We start from the raw sequence: 21297 nt of genomic DNA, 5'->3' as shown, positions 1-21297 counted from the left end.
ACTCAAGGTGCAGCCTCACCAGAGCTGAGTACAGGTCTTCTTGGCCACCTGGGCACGCTGCTGGCTCATGTTCAGCCAAGCATCGATTAACACTCCCAGGTCCTTTTCCTCTTCACAGTCTTCTAGTCACTCTGCCCCAAGCCTGTAGCGTTGCATGGGGTTATTGTGGCCAAAGTGCAGGAGCCAGCATTTTGCATTATTAAACCTCATTCCATTCACTTTATCCCAGCAGTCCAGCCTATCCAGATCTCTCTGAAGGGCCACCCTACCCTTCGATACTAAAGCTGGAAGGAAAATCATTAGCTCATAGGACTAGCTTTTCTCAGTGAAAAAGTCACAACAAGTTGACAAGCCCTAATCTCTCTGTGGAAACATTATATTCATATCAGCCACAGTTTATGGTGCAGTTAAAAGCGTGCATCAGCAGCCCCTTCAAAGATTTAGGTCTTTGTAACGGACCGTACTCATTAGTCGTTGACATATACATACAATGGCCTTGGTACTCTGTACATTTTGCAAAAACTTAAAGGGGTGTGAGGGGAGTTTTCTTATTAAAAATATAAAAATACATAAATATTTTTTAGCAACATAATAGAAGGTAAAATATGCTGTTGTTGATGATGTTTTTGAGGGGAAGGGATGTTGTTTTAACTGATTAATCTCAGTCATTTATTTGGGGATATCCAGTGGGAAAGGCATTAAACTAGATATGTGTTTTTTTTTATTTTAACTTTGAATCCATTTTCATTACATGCAACTTCCTCCAGCTGCCATTTAAGATTTAAAAGATCCCCTTGGTACTGCCAAGGATTCAGAAAATATAATGTTCCTAGAGACCATTTTTATTCAAGTGGTTGTAAAATTACTACCTCTCCATGGATTTTCACAAAGACTGTTTTCAATACAACTAATCTGCAGTATCTGACCTGAACAGCCCAAGCAATATCAGGGAAAACTTCATTCTTTTCTTATCGAGCTTCAAGAGCTTTTAGAGCTGATAGCAAATATGCCACTACATTCCCTCTATCACTCAGAGATTTCAGGAAACAAATCTGCTCAGTTTGTATTCATACATAAATACAAATCTGATCCCAAACCAACCAGAATATGAATTAGCAGAGTGACCTCTGAGAACAGTTCCTAGGAAATTTACAGAATGTCTTCTGGAAATGGTCTGCTCTTTATTTCTGCTTTCTAAAACTCATCCTTGAAACTTTATCAAAATGTTTTTATCTGTCATACTCCTAAAGGCAGCATATATGATAGAGAAAGTTAGGTACAGAAACAACAAGGAATAAGAACACAACTATTATTCGCTTGAAGAAAATGTATGAAGTTCATGCTTGGTTATAAAACAAAATATATAACTGTGGTTCCTTCTTACTCCCAGAACAAATTGCTTTCTTGTTCAGACTCTGATACTAAGGGAAAACTGAAGTGGTTGAGAGAAAAACAAACAAACAAACAACAACAACAAAAATAGACTTAATAACTTACATAAGGATAATAAAAAATATATAGCCTTATCTTTCATTAATTTGTGTAATATTTATTTGAAGTTAATTTTCTTAAGAACAGATTTTTTGACAGGTCAGGGGAAAAGGTTTTTATTAGGCATGAATAGGTTAGTAAAACAGTTATTTTAAATATAGTGAAACACCTTTTATTTTTATTTACTGTGTACTTGAAATCTACTCCTAAAGCAGTTTTGTTATTTTAAAGCCTACCCATTCAAGAAGATCTCACTGCGGGTGAAAAATTGCTATGAAAGTCCTCAGAAAAAGGGGATGTGACTTCATGAATATTTATTCTTTCAAAAGGAAGCTGGAATATTTTAATATATATTTTAGTTACAAATAACTCTGTCTGTACATAAAATTTTGTTTATATTTTTCTTCCCTGAAAATCTTCACAAAGAGAAAAGTAAGTATTAATCATCAAATTTGGGTTTACGAGTGTCTGTTCTCTTTTCCTTCCACATTTTTTTTCACGCCTAAGAATCTCATCAGATGTACATGTAAATTGTAGCTACCTCAAGAAAGTGAGATTATGTCATTTTCTATGGTAAGTTTTTATTCCCTGGCTGACTACTTATGCCTCTTTTTTCTATAAATGTATTTCTGTCTTTGATATGCTTGCTGGTCTATTGGTTCACACAGAAAATGATAAGGTTCCCCATATTCATCATTATTTTCCAAACCCAAATCAACCTTGTAAACTTGTAACAGTTAGCACTGTATCCTTCCTCAGTAGCCCAGCATCTTTTATCACCAGAAAAAAAAAAAAAAAAAAAAAAACAACTAAAGATGAGATGACTGTAGGTAATAATAGGTAAATAATTTCTGTGGGACCTTGCACTTGGCCTTGTTGAACTTCATAAGATTCACGAAGGCCCACCTCTCAAGCCTGTCCAGGTCCCTCTGGATGGCATCCCTTCCCTCCAGTGTGTTAACCATATCACACAGCTTGGCCCCATCAACAAACCTGCTGAGGGTGCACTCCATCCTATTGTCCAGGTCACTGACAAAGAAGTTAAACAGCACTGGTCCCAACACTGACCCCTGAGGAACACCACATCTCCACCTGGACATTGAGCTGTGGACCGCAACTCTTGAGTGCGACTATCCAGCACATTCCTTACCCACCAAGTCGTCCATCTGTCAAATCCATGTCTCTACAATTTAGAGACAAGGATATCATGGCGGACAGTGTCAAATGCTTTGCAGAAGTCCAGGTAGAAGTCTAGTTGCTCTTCCCCTCTCCACCGATGCTGTAACCCCATCGTAGAACGCCACCAAAAATTTGTATTTAAAGATGTTTATATTCTGACAAGTAGGAACACTTACAGAGATAATCACAGCCACTCAGAAGGTGATCAGGGATCATGGCTATGATGGCTCCAAACAACAGCAGCCAGCCAGTGTCAGCAGAGCACGACTCTGCATGGGGTATGCCAGAAATGGCTGCCATGGACATGCAGAGGGCAGGGATGGCCTGTTCTGCGCTTCCTGGCATCCTCAGGGGATGGTTGGTGCTACTGGCCAGTCATGGGGCAGGCTGTGAGCACAGCGTTTGGGTGGTACAAAATGGTGGTACCACAGGTCAGGAGGGAGGAGGAAGTCAGGAGTACAGGACAGGAGACAGGGCAAATGCTGGGACTGGGACTGGGATCAGGCTTCCCCGTAGGTGTTTGCTGTCCCTCCTTTATCTGTGAGTGGACGGCTCTGTGCTTGGGCTTGCCAGGCCACACGTCTCAGGAGATGGGGAGCTGTGGGATGACGTTGGCGGGATGGTGCTGCTGGGACCAGCTGGCTCCGACTGCGTGCTGGAGGCTGTAACAGGAATCAGGAGATCAGCAACATGACTCCACACTTGTGAGTGCTGCCCCCAACCAACCCGGAGGAAGACAGGCTCCACTGACCCCACCCTACACACAAATACCCACAGAGGGCTCTAGGCTGTAATGGAAATTCTTTAAATGTCCTAATTGTCTATAGAATAGTAATGTTGGTTTAAACTTTGGAAAGCTGGCAAGGCTTTAGCAAAGTATGAGTGTATTTCAGATCTTTATGTAATGAAGGAAGAGTAAAGAAAGTAAACTTTCATCATTATCTGACTTGAAAGAAGGCCAATACCAATGCTGAGTTACACAGAGAGATCACATCACAGGGACAGCTGTGGAAAGCAGACCTGGATCATGAAGCATTCAGGACTGATGTTAATTTAGACATATAAGCAAAGATGACAGATGTCTTCAGATGCAGAGTCAGCTATTGCACCCTGCAAAGCACAGACGCTCTGTTTTTTGTTGCCTAGGCAAGGACACGTTTTGTGTTTCCACCTTCTGCACCTAAGGCAGGCATGAGGATGGCAGTGCTCTGGTGGCAGATGTCTGCCTGACCCATGAGGACCTTTCCTGACCGAGGAGATGGAGGCCAGGAGGCAGCAGAACCTCACGGACACTGTCAGGTCTGCTGAGTTCGGCTTGACCACCACCGTTGTGTGGCTGCACAGCTGGCTCTGCCAGATCTTAGCACAGAGCACTGCTGACTCACACAAAAATTGCACAGTCCCTGAAGGAGAGTGCAAACAAAATCACCACGTCCTTTCAGGACCCACAGCAGGCCAAGAAAGGAGACCTGTCAGGCTGTGGTGTTTCTGGGAAAAAGGACAAGCAGACTTCATAAACGTGCAACAGATATTAAAACACATTGTTAGTGTTAAGTACATCCTTAACAGTGCCATGTACAGTAATCCAAGCATCTCTAGGTCACTGGTCTAAAATGTAGCATATAAAATAACCTGAAATTGCCATGACATTTTTCAAGGACAATTTTTGAAGGAGGCACATACCTCAGAAATTACACACTGACTAGGAGAACCAGTCAGTGGGGACCATTTCTGAATCTACAGGAGCAGGCAATACTATCTGCAGCCATCTCATCCAAACAGTTTGGTAAATTTTGCTGCAGGAACAACCTGAATGAGTTTCTGGGATCGCCAGATCCTCAACCCAAGATTGTAAACAACACCTTGAAGCACACAAACAGTTCCGAAGAACTGATGTAGGAGAAACAGAGATGTCTGGAAGAATCTGGAAGGATTGTTCTGAAATCCAACCTGAACAGCTTTTGTGATGAATTGAACACTCTTTTTGCCAATGCTTGGAGTTCTGCTACTGAACTTGTCACAAACTGACCCACTGTCTGCTATTAGAACCATTAGTCCACCAATGCAGAGAACAACAGGGACATTTGTCAGTAACCCACTGAATTTGTGACTTCAGTGAACTGAGTACACAGAACATACAATGATGCACCATAACTTTACTATAGGACAAAGTATACTTTCTTCCTTCCATCTCATTTATAACTTAAATTTTGTGTCTCCCACCCTAGCCCTACCCCTAACCCCACCCAGTGCATAAAGGAAACCCGTTGGAAGACCCAGGATCTCCTCTTACCAGTGCCCAGGCCAGCACAGCTGTCACACTCCCAGCTGACTGTGCTGTCCTTCAAGGTAGAGCAGCGTCGGTGGGTGCCCGTGGCAGCACAGGAGGAGCACAGCAGCAGATACCACGGCCTGGGGAAACAACCGCATTGGTGAGCAAGGCAGTCAGGGCTGGCTGTCACATCAGGGAGACAGCAAAGGGATCTGGGTGAGGGATTGCGCGGTAGAGCTCCCTGAGCTGGCCCCCAAGCCAACCACAAGTCCCAGTTTGCAAAGCCCTGGGTGAGCTCCAGAGTCAGGGCAAAGTCTCCACTACTTGGCTAGCGGTAGCAGGGGCATGCCGTGTGCCCTGACAGCTCAGCATGGTCTTAAGAAAGGGCTGTCCCTTTCTCTGTTCTTCAGCCCCTGGAAAGCCTCCCTGTCCACATCTTTGCAAGACTCTTTGCAAAGACAGTGATGGAGAAAAATACATTGCAGTAGAGCTGATAGCCCAAGAAAGATGAGACTGAGCAGCCCCGTGCCCCAGGTCCAACCAGTGGAGAGGGGGAAGATGGATTCCCAATAGGGACTCACATGTATACACTACATGAGGGGGCTGGGATTGTTCAGCCTGAAGAAGAGGAGGCTCAGGGGCAACCTTATCGCACTCTACATGTACCTTAAAGGAGGCTGTAGCGAGGTGGGGCTTGGTCTATTCTTCCACGTGCCTGGTGACAGGACGAGGGGGAATGGGCTTAAGTTGTGCCAGGGGAGGTTTAGGTTGGATATTAGGAAGAACTTCTTTACTGAGAGGGTTGTGAGGCATTGGAATGGGCTGCCCAGGGAAGTGGTGGAGTCACCATCCCTGGAGGTCTTTAAAAGACGTTTAGATGTAGAGCTCAGTTACATGGTTTAGTGGAGGACTTGTTAGTTTAGTGTTAGGTCAGAAGTTGGACTCGATGATCTTCGAGGTCTCTTCCAACCTAGATGACTCTGTGATTCTCTGATACATATATACACATATACCATTTTGGCCACATAGGTCATGGAAGACACACACACACCACTCTCACTAACTTATATAATGTTCACTTATTTTGATAGATGTCACAGATGAACAACGGGACTGACAGCTCCTCTGGGACTCCCAGGGAACAGGCCTGGGATGGCTGTCCCTTCATCTGGGTCCTTAATTAAGTCTCCTGCCTGGCTTTGTGCCTCTGTACTCTTGCAGGCAGCTGGAGATGGGCATTTGATGGGCTGATGGCTCCTGTGATAGGCTTCCTTTGAGAAGCTGTTCCAAGGTCTTAGGTGGCCTCCCCCACTTGCCATTGCCTTTCTGTGCTCTTTTGTAGATACGCAGCTGAGCTTTCCTTGCACAACCTAACACAGGGATCTGGCAAGAGTAAGACTAGAGCCATCTGCTATTTGATGTGTTTTTGCTGACTCACCCTTCTTCTTCTGCCTGCTCCCTTCCTTGGGCATAATGGCACTGGCTGGCATCGCAACGGCTATGCCTTTGGTACATATCTATGAAGCCACTGTCTGCCTCCCATGCTGGTTGTCTGCATGTGAAGAAAAAGATGGTGATGAGCTTGCCTTGCGCCAGGCATAATGCAGAAATGAATATCCTGCCCTTTGGGTTCCCATTTCAAACTCCTCAGGCCACTATGACAGCAGCACACTTGGGCACTGGGGGTACCTTGGGAGGCCCATGCAACCACTCTGCGTGCTTCCAAACACAGATGACCTTGCAGGTCTGTTCTCAATGCTTCATGGGTTTCAGAAGAAAATTAGGAAGGAAGCAGGGGCTCCCTTTGCCCCATAGGAGCATGGAGGCAAGAAGTTGACTCAAGCTCTCGGAAAAAACTTTCAGACAAGTCCTGGGAAGAGTAAATTCCTTCCCAGTGGATATCCACAAGCACCTACTTGCTCAGCAGGATACGTTCCTGGTGCCTGGACCATCCCTGCCTAGGGTCCCACCTCCCTTCCCCTCACTCTTGCTGGAGGAAGAGCTTGGGCAGAGAGCCTCTGGCCTTCCCCAGCATGGCTCATCTCTCCTGTGGGGCACATTGGAAGCACAGAGGAGAACCCACCTGGTGGGGACTTGGATCCCCAGGGTAGTCATTTCTGGCAAGAATTTCTCCCTGTCATTACACTGGGGGCACCGGAAACAAAGCAGCCCAGCATGGAAAGCCTGTTGCTGCAGAAGAGGGACAGACGAGCAGTGTGAGTGCTGCACCTTTGTCAGGTATCTTCTATGCCCAAGGAGCATTGGAAGGGCCTCATACCTGGATGCAGCCCCTGTGGAACCAGGCCTGCCTGCAGCTGGGGCACACCATGGTGTGGTAGGAGAGCTTGTCTCCTACACGCTCCAGGCAAATGACGCACAAGGTTTCCCCTTCCTGTTGCGCCTGCACTGTCTGGACTGGGCTGTGCTCCTGACAGAAGGACCTGAGTAGAAAATAGGAGACAAGGGCAGTAACAGGAATTGCCAAGACCTTCTTGGTTCTGGACAATTTTACCCATAGTGGATGTAGCATCTGACTGCTGGCAGGCACTGTATGCTAGTTCCTTTTCCTGTTCCCTCCCCATGGATTTCCGTCTTCATCATCTCTGTGGAGGCTAACAACATGAGTTTTGCAGGGCATTGCTGAAGGTGGACCATCCTGCATGGCTCCCAAAGAGTGCAGCGTAGGGGGCGTCTATGATCTCTCCACATCCTGGCTCTAGCTCAAGAAAGGCACTTGAAGGTGTCCCAGAGGGCACAACAAGAAGGTTCCTTGTTTGCCTAGCCAGTGCTAGCAGGTGGATGACAGAGTCAAAGGAGGCCCAGCATGAGGACCATCATCCTTTACCTGTACTGCCCAAAGAACTGGGAGATGCATCCATTTTCCTTGCCACAGGGGTAATGGAAGCTGTGCTTACACCTCTTCTCCTGGCAGGTAATGGTGGCTCCCCTTTCGCCACAGATATAGCACATCTGCAAAGAGCACAGCAGCACCATCTCAGGGACATGCTCAGAGCCCCCAAGGCTTGTTCCCTGCCTTTGTCTAGGTTGTGGGGATCCAGCCACTGCTGGGTAACATCCTGCAGATCCAGCCTGTGGACTGCAGTTTCTGCTTGTGCTGGAGCCGCTATGAAGCTCCTGCGACTTGTGTTTCCCGGAGCTCACTGAAACACCAGAATTTCCTTCCCAAGGAACAGCTTAATTTCCCACAAATTCATTCTGGCACACTCCATATGCCCCTTAGTGGTCTTTACCTTCCTGGTTGCCTGTTTCACTACCCTTTGGATATCCTCAGGGAGGATGTTGTACACTTCACTGCTTCTTGCTTGTTTTGAAGAAAGCCCACTGGCCAGATGCTGAAAAACAGGACATCCCAGGAGCTTCTTAGGTGGGTGAGGCCAGGACAGCTAGTGCTGGATGGTGCTGAGAGGGGAACTGGGCAGGACACAGCCTTTGAGCACAGCCCCACACCCTGATCCTGCCAGGCTGGGGACAGACAAGCTGTAGAACCAAAGGAAGTCTGTGGGCAACCCAAGGGAAACTCACCAGGGAATTCTCATGCGTGCAGAGACCATGATTCACACTTTTTTGACCATAAATATCTGGGTCTTCATCAGCACGATTACACAGCACACACACTGGAGAAGGAAGAGCATAGGCCACAATCACTGAGCACACAGACCATCCTGAAACTGCCTTGGCCCAGCCCTCAGCCAAAGAGGGGTATGGGATCACTTTACTCTCACCTTTCTCCCTCGTGTCAGGGGCCCTGCGCTTCATTACAGATACAGTGATCTGGTAGCAAACACTTGCAAAACCCAATTCCAGCAGTCTTGGGGCTTCTCCAGATGGTCCCCTGCTCACTATGTGGGGGAAGAAGGATGAGTCTTCAGCACAGGAACTGCACCCTGAGGCCTGAGCACCTGCTGCTCCTACCACAGCCCCCATCAAGCCCCTTGTCCCCTGCCCAGGCACAGAACATCAGAGCCACGTCTGCTTGCCCCACCCCAGGGCTCAGCCCCCAGCAGGCAGTGGCTCCTCTGGCCCTGCCTCCCAGCCTGGGACTGCATGAAACCAGTAGAGAAGACTCCAGGCCTGGGAAAAAATGCACTCCTGTCTTGTGAGGAAAGGCTGAGAGGGCTGGGACTGTTAAGCCTGGAGAAGAGGAGGCTCAGAGGGGATCTTACCCATGTCTCTAAATACCTGAAAGGAGGGCACAAACAGGCTACAGCCAGGCTCTTTTCAGTGGTGCCCAGTGACAAGAGGACAAGAAGCAATGGGTACAAGCTGAAAATACAGGTGCTTCAGTGAACCGAGTACACAGAGCAGACAATGATACACTGGAATTTTATTATAGGACATAGTTCACTTTCATCCATATTTCTCATTTATAACTCTATCTGCTGAGGCCTGGCTGGCCTGGCCAGCTGCATGTCCCACCTCCGAGGATTTGGGGGGGAATGACTCAGATTCATAGCTCCCCTCAGTGTGGACTACAGTGAGAAAACACTCAAGGTCCACGCATAAACATCAGCTTTCATAGGAACACAGAGAAAAAATGTTCTGTTAATGTTGGTGCTCGCAACACAGTTATATCCAACTGAGCTATGCAGCTTTAGGGGAAAAGAAGGTAGGCCTAGCATTACTTGGCAAATCTGAGGAAAGAAGAACTAAAGAGGAGAGAGAAAAGGAGAGAAAGAAAAGAGAGGTCACCAGTCCTAGATCCAGCATGGAATCTGCCAACAAGGGTAGGCAGTCTGGAATGAGTTCCCCTGCAAATCTGTACATGCCCCCATTTATTGGCCCCGGCTCTGGGAGTGGCTGAGACACCAGTACTTTTCCATACCTTTTAGGGCAAATCAAAAGGAGTGACACCAGGCCCCTCCCCATGTCCCATCTGGCTTCTGCAGCAATGGCCACCTCACACCATCCCCCACACTACTCATGGCTCAGACACTCGAAGGTCCTCATTAGTAACGCTGATTTGAACACACAGTAGTGAGGGAGAGAGAGAAGCGAATAAGTGGTCAATCTGGCACCGTATTATAGGAAAGCTGATAGCTAGGGCAATTAGTATTATCAAAAGCATCCCCAGAGCTTCCACTATCCAATTCCACTATCCCTTAAGTCTGAGCTTTTTGAGCAGAGTCAAGACCCATGAGGCAAGGTTCCAATTCACTTTGCATTCATCTGGTAACACTGACTGGAACAGATCTCCTGGTTTGTACATGATTTCTCACATCTGGTGGGCATGCTTCCTCCACTCTGGTCCTAGCATTGTGTATTGTAACACGGCATTCTCCAGCTCTATTGTTCAGCACTCCACATACACATTGTTCTTTGACTAACAGCATGTCCAGAGCCAAACAGTTCTGTAAGGCCACCTTCAACACCTGCTGAACTTGTAAACTCATTTCTCTAAAAGCATGTGCAGTCCAGTTACTCAAAACATGTACCTGCCACATCATATTTTCTCAAACTGGTGTCTCTGTAGGTGCACACTTGGAGCAAAAATGTCCACAAATGAAAATACTACTTTAATTTCCCAGATATAGTAATCAGGTGCTAGGACTCTTTTTACCCATTTGGGTGCAGCTTAAGAAGTTTGAGCATCCCGTTTTTTCCAGTTATGTTCAGGGTTGTTAAAGTTAAACGTCCTGGAGGGGCACATTGATGGAACACCAATGGTACAGCATAAACCTGCCATTTCCTGCAGATGCAAGTACATTTTTCCACCTGAACATGCTCAGAAAGTACCCTAAAAAACTGGATATTTAGCAGTGGAGCACGTTGGTGGATCATAAAGTCCTGTTAGTTTGATTTCCCCTTCCTATGCAAAATTCCACTTTATGGGTGGAATTTTACACTTTAAACTTTACACTTTTACACTATGGGTGGAAATTACACTTTTTGGGTGTGTGTTTTGGGTTTACATGGTAAGGTTTTGGTAGTGGGGGGCTGCAGGGGTGGCCTCTGTGAGAAGAGTCCAGTAACTGCCCCTTGTTAGATAAGGGCCAGTTTCAGCTGGCTCCAAAGGGGCACACCGCTGCCCAGAGACAAGCCAATAAGCAATGTGTTTGCGCCTCTGTGAGGAAACAAAGTGTTTTGGAGGTGTTTGTTTGTTTGTTTCTGGTAGTGGTAGATCATGTCACAGGATGCACAAAATGGCGGCACCCCAGGCCCCTCCCAGCATAAGGTGGGGGGAAGTCTAAAGAGCACGGGACTGGAGGTTGGGTGGGCACTTGGGGCTGGGCCTACTCAAAGGGAAGAGGGTGGCTGCTACGCTTTTCTGGGCCCGGTGTTGGCTGTGTCTTAGTCCTGCTGGCAGCACACTGACAGCTGCAAAGATTCCTTGCAGCAGGCAGCTGCCATCTTGCGGTGCCAGCGCTCCCAGTGCCCCAGGTCCAACCAGTGAAGAGGCTGAAGATGGATTCCCAGTAGGGACACACACGTATACACTACATATATACACATAAACCATTTTGACCACGTGGGATATGTCATGGGACAGACACTCACATACCACTCTCACTAACAGATATAAAGTTCACTCATCTTGATAGAAATCACAGGTGAACAATGGGACTGACAGCTTCTCTGGGACTCCCAGGGAACAAGCCTGGGATGGCTGTCCCTTCATCTGGGTCCTTAACTGAGGTCCCTGCCTGGCTTTGTGCCTCTGTACTCTTGCAGGCAGCTGGAGATGGGCGTTTATTGGGCTGATGGCTAATGTGAAGGGCTTCCTTTGAGAAGCTGTGCCAAGGTCTTAGGTGGCCTTCCCCACTTGCCCTTGTCTTTCTGTGCTCTTTTGTAGAAGCTTTCCTTGCACATCCTAACATAGGGATCTGGAAGAGTAAGACTGGAGGTACGTACAATTTGGTATGCTTCTGAGCAAGAAGTTGACTCAAGCTCTCAGAAGAAAACAAACAAACAAACAAACAACAACAACAACAACAACAAAAAAACACATTCAGACCAGTCCTGGGAAAAGTAAATTCATTCCCAGTGGACATCCACAAGCACCCTGCTTGACAGCAGAATGAGTTTCTGGGGCCTGGGCCACCCCTGCCTATGGGTCCACCTCCCCTCCCCTCACACTTACTGGTAGAAGAGCTTGGGCAGGGAGCCTCTGGCCTTCCCCAGCATGGCTCGTCTCTCTTGTGGGGCACATTGGAAGCACAGAGGAGAACCCACCTGGTGGGGACTTGGATCCCCAAGGTAGACATTTCAGGCAGGAATTTCTCCCTGTCATTACACTTGCGGGCACCGGAAACAAAGCAGCCCAGCATTGAAAGGCTGTTGCTGCAGAAGAGGGACAGACAAGCAGTGTGAGTGCTGCGCCTTTGTCTGGCACCTGCCATGCCCGAGGAGCATTGGAAGGGCCTCATACCTGGATGCAGCCCTGGTGGAACCATGCATTTGGGGCACAACATGGTGTGGTAGTTGAGCTTGTCTCCTACACACTCCAGGCAAATGACGCACAAGGTTTCCCCATCGTCCTGTTGTGCCTGCTCTGTCTGGGCTGCGATGTGCTCCTGACAGAAGGACCTGAGCAGAAGATAGAAGGAGACAAGGGCAGTGACAGGAAGTGCCAGGTCCTCCTTAGTTCTGGATAATTTTACCCATAATGTATGTAGTGGCTGACTACTGGCAGGCACTGTATGGAAGTCCCTGTTCCCTCCCATGGATTTCCCTTCAAAGGGTTGTTAGGCATTGGAACGGGCTGCCCAGGGAAGTGGTGGAGTCACCATCCCTGAAGGTCTTTAAAAGAAGATGTAGAAAAAAATATTTAAAAGAAAATGTAGAGCTTAGTGATATGGTTTAGTGGAGGACTTGTTAGTGTTAGGTCAGAGGTTGGACTCGATGATCGTGAGGTCTCTTCCAACCTAGAAATTCTGTGATTCATCATCTCTGTGGAGGTTAACAGCATGGGTTTTGCAGGGCATTGCTGAAAGTGGACCATCCCTTATGGGTCCAAAGACTGCAGAGTGCAGTATGTACAAAGAGTGCGGTGTAGGGGGCATCTACGATCTCTCCACATCCTGGCTCTGGCTTGAGAAGGGCACTTGAAGGTGTCTATAGGATATTGTCTGTAGACAATCCTATAATTGTCTGTAGAACGGTAATGTTGGTTTAAACTTCGGAAAGCTGGCATGGCTTTAGCAAAGTATGAGTGTATTTCAGATCTTTATGTAATGAAGGAAGAGTAAAGAAAGTAAACTTCCATCATTATCTGACTTGAAAAAAGGCCAATACCAATGCTGAGTTACACAGAGAGATCACATCACAGGGACAGCTGTGGAAAGCAGACCTGGATCATGAAGCATTCAGGACAAAGCCTGATGTTGCTATAGACATTTAAGCAAAGATGACAGATGTCTTCATATGCAGAGTCAGCTATTGCACCCTGCAAATCACAGACGCTCTGTTTTTTGTTGCCTAGGCAAGGACATGTTTTGTGTCCTTCTGCACGTGAGGCAGGCATGAGGATGGCAGTGCTGTGGTGGCAGATGTCTGCCTGACCCATGAGGACCTTTCCTGACCAAGGAGGAAATGGAGGCCAGGAGGCAGCAGAACCTCACGGACACTGTCAGGTCTATTGAATTCATCTCAGTCACCACTGATGTGTGGCTGCACAGCTGGCTCTGCCAGATCTTAGCACAGAGCACTGCTGACCCACAAAATGGTCCTGAAGGAGAGAGTGTAAATGGATGGCAAAAACTACCACATGGCATGGCTGTGAGCAAGCTTACAGCTGCTCATAAGGTAGGTGCAGCCTGGTCCTGTATGTTTCATTATTCCTCTGCTTTATAGAAAGTTTTAAAACATGCCATGTGAGTGACTCTGCAGGGAGAAGACTAAAGTGTGCACTGGTCTGGCCACGTTGTTTTCAGGACCAAGAAAGGAGGCCTGGCACTCTGTGGTGTTTCTGGGAAAAAGGACAGGCAAACTTCATGAACATGCGATGACTATTAATACACATCAGTGGTGTTATGTATGTCCTAACAGTGCCATGCACATTAACTCAAGGATCTGGGTTAATGTGTCACTGGTCTAAAATGCAGCATATGAAATATCCAGAAATTGCCATGACATTTTGCTAGGACAATTTTAGAAGGAGGCATATGCCTCAGAAATTATACACTGACTGGAAGAACCTGTCAGTGGGGATCATTTCTGAATCTACAGAGGCAGCCAATACTATCTGCAGGCATCTCATCCAAACAGTTTGGTAAATTTTGCTGCAGGAACAACCTGAAGCCCCGACCCAAGATGTTAAACAACACTGTGAAGCACACAAATAGTTCCTAAGAACTGATCTGGGAAAAACGGGTGATGTCTGGAAGAATATTAAGGAATGTTCTGAAATCCAACATGAACAGCTCTTGTGATGAGTTGAATGCTGTTTTGCTGAGGTATTGAAGTTCTGCTAGTGAACTTATCACAAGCTGACCCACTGTCCATTATTAGACCCTTAGCCCTTCAGGACAGCAGGGACAGCCATTGCTGCCATGTAAGCTGCTTACTTCTTGTTCTATCATCTGTGAATAAGTGTCACTAAAAGTGCTTTACATAGCTACAGTAATAATCTTACAGTCACTGTTCCTCATAGATAATACTTCTTAAGCCTTTCATTGCTTCTCTCTGTTTCTTCCAGACTCCTCAATATACAATAAGTAAGGTGCCCAAACCAATACCACTGCCTACATCCTCCCCATCACTGAACTGAGCAAAATAATTGCTTCCATTGTCTCACATATGACAATGATATAAATAATTAACAGAATTTAATGTTCTTTTTTCATAAGTGTATCTCATCATTGACTCCTACCAGGTCAGAAATATTGCTGAGTCATTCATGTTCATTTAGCTTTTCCATTCAGAGTGATTTTAAGCAACATCATCCAAAGGTAGGAGCAGCTCCTCCTAAAAAAAACCTACTCTTAGAAATGGAATTAGTCAATTTTACTTTTGTCATCATTGTCTGCGGAAGTGGATTTCATGAAGGATTTTCCGTGTATAAACCACCAAAACTTGGAAGCCATGGACTGGTTATAAAAGGTTTGAAACATGTAGATAAAAAAAAAAAAAAGCCTGTTTTCAGTAAGGTTAACGTCACTGTATGGATGTGTGTCTTTTCTGATATGTATTGGTTAACTGGTAAAACATCTGAAATTCTTGTTTTGAATAAACTGCTGAGTATATTTACTAGGTGATTCATATGTTCTACATACCCACTGTCACTCAAAACTTTATGTTGTCATTTAAAGACAATATACTTGGGACAAAATTTCAAAGCCAGTTGTCACATTTGCTCAGCTGTTTTGTATTGTCTCAATATATGTGTAATACATACATTTAAATAAGAGTAACTGCATTTTTATGAACTTGCATTTGCAGATGCAGAGTTTCACAGATACAGGAGATACAGGCAGATGTTGGGAAAGATGGCCCAAAATGTTTAAAGTCTTTTCTAGTCAAGTTCCTAACTATTGTGAATGTTCTCTTTATCTTCTCCTTTCCTCCATTCAAATTTCTCATTCTGCAATAGTATCTTGTGAAAATAAATGAAGAAAAGAAGGTTGTCTGCACAAATAATTAAATAAATAACAACCCTGATATTGTAGAGGTTACAATGCAGAAAACTGTCAGGATAATCAATATTTAATTAACACCTCTACAATATGTATAATGTAAGAGAAGCTTCTATTACATTAGCTACCAATACAGCTTTAGCTGTGGGGTTAACAGAAAAAAAACTTCACCTAAGGAACTTAAGCTAAATTAGAAGTGAACAGTACAAAAATGAGGATAAAAAGCAGATTGAAGTGGGAGGAAATCTTGTGGTTCCATTTCTAGAACGCAAGCTAGTTGAATTACTTGAGAGAGAAATGAGAGTATAAGGAGATAAATCTTGCAGACAAAATTTGGATTTTCTCCTACATAAATTATACCTTCAAATTCTGAGCTTTCTGCCGAGCAGATTAATTTACAAATTGGTACTGAAAAGGCAGCAAAAAACAGATACTTGAAGAAATGCTGCTTTATATGAAAAGATTTTCAATAGGTTGAGAAATCAGGTCTGTGTTATAGGCTTACGCTGTTGTTTGGGAAGAACAAGTTGATTTTGTCTTTTAAGCACTAGAAATCAGTAGGTGAATTTCTTAGTTCTAAGTATTGTTATATTTTTGATATTGAAAAAATGTGTCATATAACCCCATTGGTGTGATATATATCACCACTTGGCAAATGGAAAGGGAAACACACAGTTGTACACAATATGCTGCCAGAGCTAATTGATATACGTGATATAATACCAAAGCTAATTGAAGGGAAACACTGCTAATTATTTCATTGGTCTGTGGAGAAATTACACATAAAATATCTAGCAAAGAAAGAAAATGTCATTCTCTTGCAACCACATATGAGGTTTTGAGCATTTATGTTTTCACACCTAAAGATTTGGTGAATCAGTGCCCCAGAGCCTGCCTGTGTTTTGCAAAACCTAAAGTAAGCATGATTTTGTGTGTTTGTGTACGATTATGTTTTTACATGTTATTTGTATATTAGTTTTAATATTGAGAAAAAATTTTGCTTGAAATTTAGCTGTGAATTAAGGCTGAATATGGAGACACTCATAACTGTTACTGGGGTCATTATTTTTACAGCAGTAAACTTGTGCCTGTCTTCATTTTGTAAGCTGAGTTTTCAAAGATTCGCGTGCTCTTTTACTCACTCCAAACAGGATCAATCCACAATAATTTTCTGTCTTTTCTCTGTAGATGCTTGAACACTTTTTCCTGCATGCAGATGAACTTTGGTGCAAAGTGAGAAGAACATATTTAAGACATACGTTTTCCTGTTTTCCAAGTGTTGCCAGCATACTGACAGTAGACACTGATAGACAAGGCTAACTTCTGCAAATCAGCCTGGAAGGAATAAAAAGAGTGCTCAATTAGTAGCACCCTATTGTCCCAAACTTTTTTAAAGAAAATGCACTTTTAGTGACTTGTGTTAAACTGCCCATTTGCAAATTATTAGTATGATTTTCATTACATGAATGGCCTCGCTCAAAAAAAAATCCCTCTGCTTTTTAATGGCAAAGCTACAGGAAGATGCCAGTATTGAGTGATCCAAGGTGTTTATAGTAGTGTACAGCAGGATCTGTTATTGCAGTAGGCACAGAACGCAGCAGGCAATGCAGTCAAGCAGTAAATACAGCCCCAAAACCCTGCTGGGGAAATGAGCCCCTACCCAGAAAGGCTCAGATTGTCCACTCTCCGTAGTTCCCTATTAGTTTTTATCATCTCTTTAATTGTCTCACTAGCAAAGTTTTAAGTCTGGTGAAAAAGTACCAACATTTTTTTTGAATACATATACTGTACATTTCATTTTACTTTGATTATTTGACGGAAAATGGTGCTTCAGTGTTTAGGGTTTTTAGGTCTAGGTCTAAGTAATTATGAATATAACTGAAGAATTCTATAGACCAATTTAGAGTACACTCATTTAAGCCAATAGGCTGAACTGATGCCCATCAGTATAACATTCTGTTTCATTGGATTGCTTCCTTAAAAACCTTGTTACATAGACATTTCCATCCTTAAGCCTTCCAAATTTCATCTGTGTTGTACTACACAACAATACTAATGATACAAATAAGACAAGTGAAATGCACTGGAGAATATTTTTTGAGTTCTGTACAGCCTATCCTCAGTGCTGCAATGTCCAGCTCATCATCTACATTTATTACCCCAGAAACACCTTGATGAAAATTTCCAGAGGATCACAAATTTAAATATCAGCTGTCTGAACTGCTGCAAATATGAAGGCATGTGATGTTCACCTCACTTGAAAATGGAACATATTTAAAAGCTTAAAATAAATAATGCAGTGTCCATGGAGAAAATGGTTCATTTTTAAGCAAAGGATATTTTCAGGTATTAGAAGGTGCTTTCCGTGTAAAGCTCCCATATGCTAGCTGAAAGCAAAAGCTTGGGCAGACACGTAAGATAGGAGGAAACAACAGTTTCTGAACACTGCTGCTATTGATTGGCCTTAGATTTCCCTGGGAATGTGAAGACAAAAGACTGTATCAGGAAGATATTTCCTGTCATCTGCCCAAGTCCCTCTATATTGCAGAGGACTGATGCTGTGTGCCCTGATTTAGAGGACAAGGACTAGTTCTGTCAATACATGACCATATGAAGACTCTCACAGCTTTGTCTTGGAAACAGTATAAGAACAAACTGAGTCTTGTGGGCCAGAACAAGGGCCAATATAGGAAGGATGGATCTGTTCATCTTCTTGGTGAGAAATGCAGGCTGTACTAGCTACAGTATGGTTATTTCACTGCTGAAGAGAAAAAGGGAATGAAAATTAATGCTAGAACTGTTGTCACTAGTAGTCTTAGCTGCATTCTGCTCAGGACTGTATTCTCTCCCTATACTGGGAGACTTTTCCTCCTGCTATGTAAGGAGGGGAGTCTATGGAGAAGATATTTCATGGGATGAATTATGGTTAATTCTTGGATAACACATTTTTGACTTCAGTCCTGCTTTGAGGAATTCTTTCAGGTGCTGATTACTGATGCAGAAAGCTTGGTCAGGTTCAGCCACGCCATGCCTAAGACTGTGGAGGAAGACACCAGAACTCTTCTTCAGCCAGGTCCTTCCACTAGCTATCAGCTTCTTCCAGAGTTTTTACTAAGGTTATGACTACATCTTGCCTGTCACTTGGTTGTCTCTGCTCTCCTCATGTGAATCTTGTGAATCTATGGTGCAGCAATACTGATTTGTGGCTCCTTGCATTTGTGGCTCCTTGGATGTTCTCAAAGTTATTCTACTACTGCTCTCACTGTAAGCAGAATGAGTACTAAATGTTTGGATTTGCTCACTTTTAATTTGTTCTTTTAATCTTTTTATTTTTCAGAAGTTCCTGCCTAAAACCATTTTGATTCATCGTTATGTGGCACGTGTTAGGTCCCTTTCTCAGCTCACAATATCCATTCCATAATTTAGCAATAAGTTATGTGAAAACACATATGGATTTAGCCTTATAATGTCACTACCTGTCCCTGAGTTCCTGTGCTGTGATAAGAAAATATTGTTTATTTGTTTTCTTCCATGCCATAAAATACTTTATGGTCCTCTAAGTTAAAATGGACTCACTGTTCTCCTATAGTAATTATTTCACATTTGTGATTGTACTTGGACAAATCTAGCACTTTCTTTGTTATCAATTTTGGACTATAAAAGCCATGAAATCTAGATAAAAGTAGCACTTATGATGAAGGACCAGAAAGAACCTATCTCCTATGAGGAACAGATCATTTTATCAATCTTTACCTATCCAGAATGGATATCCTCATTCACTTTGTCTTTCACTTCTGCAGTGTCTGTGCCCTGTCCTTAGTCCTTAGTTTGGGTTTTATTGTTTCTTTTTTTTTTTTTTTTTTTAATTTTCTATTATTATTTTTAATTTTCCTGGTAAAACCTATAACAACAACAACAAATATATTTTCTGTTCAGTGGCTTAAGAAGAGAGATATGCATGAATGACCTGGAAACTCTAGTAATTATTATGAGACCAACTGTTGGTAATATACATAGATCCACTCTAGGTAATTGGCTAGTTGTAGAGAGATACAGATAACTTTTTCTATTATTAAACAGGCTGACACCAACTGAATAACCAAAGAGCTATAGCTGCTGGCCAGGAGATGTGATTCCTCATCATCTTGCATGTCATTAAAATAATTTGCAAGTTGATTTACCCCTTGGAAGCAGAGAGCAAAGGTTGTTCTTTTTATTTTTAGATTGTACTTTCCCTGCTAAGGATTGTTTTGGCCTACAGTGACTATTTATGATAGCAATGATGCTGTTGCCCAGGTCTCAGAGAACTGCTTGGTTTCTTTAGGCAAGAGGCCCAGAGTTTTTAATTTCTACTTGAAGGTTAGTGCTATGTTCCAGAAATAGTACATAGGAGAACACTTCATAAATCAATGCTTGCATACATGAAAGAATAAGCTAGGTGACAATTTTTGAAAAAGCATCATGTAGTCTATGAACTTTTTGAAATTAGAAAACTTCTTTTTCTTTTTTCCTTTTTTTTTTTTTCAGAAGTGCTGACTATTGCCACTACATTGCAGTAAAATAGATAGTGCTTGAATTTTCATATTGAATTGCCATTAGCATTCCATGTCCTATAAAAGAGCCTAATAGCCTCTTGAACACTGTAGTAATTTGAGTCCATTAGTCTAATAGGCAGGGATTAAAAGTAGAAACAAAGAGATCATTAACCATGGAAGTTAAACACATCTGTTCATATTCAATCATTAAAATGACAAATATTTCATCACTGAGAAACATAGATCTTAGTATGGGAAGATTCAATATAAACTCAGCTCAGTATAACGTTCTGCCAAACTTACATATTGCTCAGAGGAGGAATTTTATAGCAGTTTCCATCTTAGATGTCAAGTGAAAGTCCTAGTACAGTTTCACCTAGTGGATACACCAAAAGAACCACACAGGTCTGCATTGGTCCCATCATTACCACGATGCAACTTCCTAGTGTGTTTAAAAATTAGGAAAAGACTAAAGTCGTAAGTGTATTCTCCAAAGCCAGGAGCTTTTCCTCCAATATATGAAATACTGATGTGCTTCTGATGTGGGGGAGTCTATTCCACTGTTCCAGCCTCTGGGATCACCAGCTCCTAAGCTGATCCTTGGTAGAAACAATACACCCTGGCTTTTGTGAAGCCCCAAATACTTCACAGGCAGAAAGTGCTACAAAAAATTCTCTTAGTTTTGCTGTTCCTTGAGGGGCAACATACTCAGTGCTTATCCTTTCAGCCTGGTACTGTATGTAAGTTGATCAGGTTGCAGAAAAGAATTAATCAAGGTTGCTGTAGGGAAAAAAAAAAAAAAAAAAAGTGCTTAATCACAAAAATGGAAATAAAGTTACAAAATTGGGGAAAAAAAATGCTTAGTCAGGTAATCTCTAAAGTTTGTCCCTAGCCCTTCTTTCCTATCCAAGCTTTTGTTCCAGGACATATCAGAGAAACCTGTGCTGAGAGGAGAGTCCAAGCAACATCTGAGCATTATTTCACAGAATCAGCTCTTTTCTGGTTTACTTTTACTCATTCATTAGCCAGTCCAACCTGTGTCTTAGCTGTTCTTTTTTCCCTTCAATCTGCTCCCTAGGGTTACTTATAAGAGTTTGTTACTGCTCTTCCTCAGTGCAAAGTGGATTACCTTATTCTCTCTTAAATTCATATATTTCCTAGCTCTGTTATCCAGGAGGAATCTGTATTTAGGAAGATAAATTCTTTATTAAAAAAATACTGATCAAAT

General features: G+C 43.5%; 1 protein-coding gene across 1 annotated transcript; it reads right to left on the bottom strand.

Annotated features, from left to right (window-relative positions):
* Positions 1-1348: 1348 nt before the first annotated feature.
* LOC140001337 (PHD finger protein 7-like) lies at positions 1349-11851 on the bottom strand. Its single transcript, XM_072032676.1, has 7 exons — positions 8486-11851; positions 8194-8295; positions 7221-7912; positions 7026-7132; positions 6381-6494; positions 4964-5082; positions 1349-3332 (listed from the first exon to the last, which is right to left on the bottom strand). Exons 3-7 carry the CDS (start codon positions 7470-7472, stop codon positions 3205-3207), a joined length of 720 nt encoding a protein of 239 aa, XP_071888777.1. The 5' UTR covers positions 7473-7912; positions 8194-8295; positions 8486-11851; the 3' UTR covers positions 1349-3204.
* Positions 11852-21297: the final 9446 nt, after the last annotated feature.

Source organism: Anas platyrhynchos, chromosome 1, assembly GCF_047663525.1.
Source record: "Anas platyrhynchos isolate ZD024472 breed Pekin duck chromosome 1, IASCAAS_PekinDuck_T2T, whole genome shotgun sequence".
Classification (NCBI taxonomy): domain Eukaryota; kingdom Metazoa; phylum Chordata; class Aves; order Anseriformes; family Anatidae; genus Anas; species Anas platyrhynchos.
The sequence above is the reverse complement of the archived record's forward strand: the minus strand, read 5'-3'. Positions and strand labels throughout refer to the sequence as shown.

Excerpts from the sequence above, each read along its gene's own strand:
- LOC140001337 (XM_072032676.1), bottom strand. The coding sequence starts at position 7,472 with ATGCTACATCCACTATGGGTAAAATTGTCCAGAACCAAGAAGGTCTTG. Across the intron at positions 7,133-7,220 it reads TCCACAGGGGCTGCATCCAG|CAACAGGCTTTCCATGCTGG; the intron begins GTATGAGGCCCT and ends CCTCTTCTGCAG. Across the intron at positions 3,333-4,963 it reads CTGTGCTGGCCTGGGCACTG|CCTCCAGCACGCAGTCGGAG; the intron begins GTAAGAGGAGAT and ends TTCCTGTTACAG.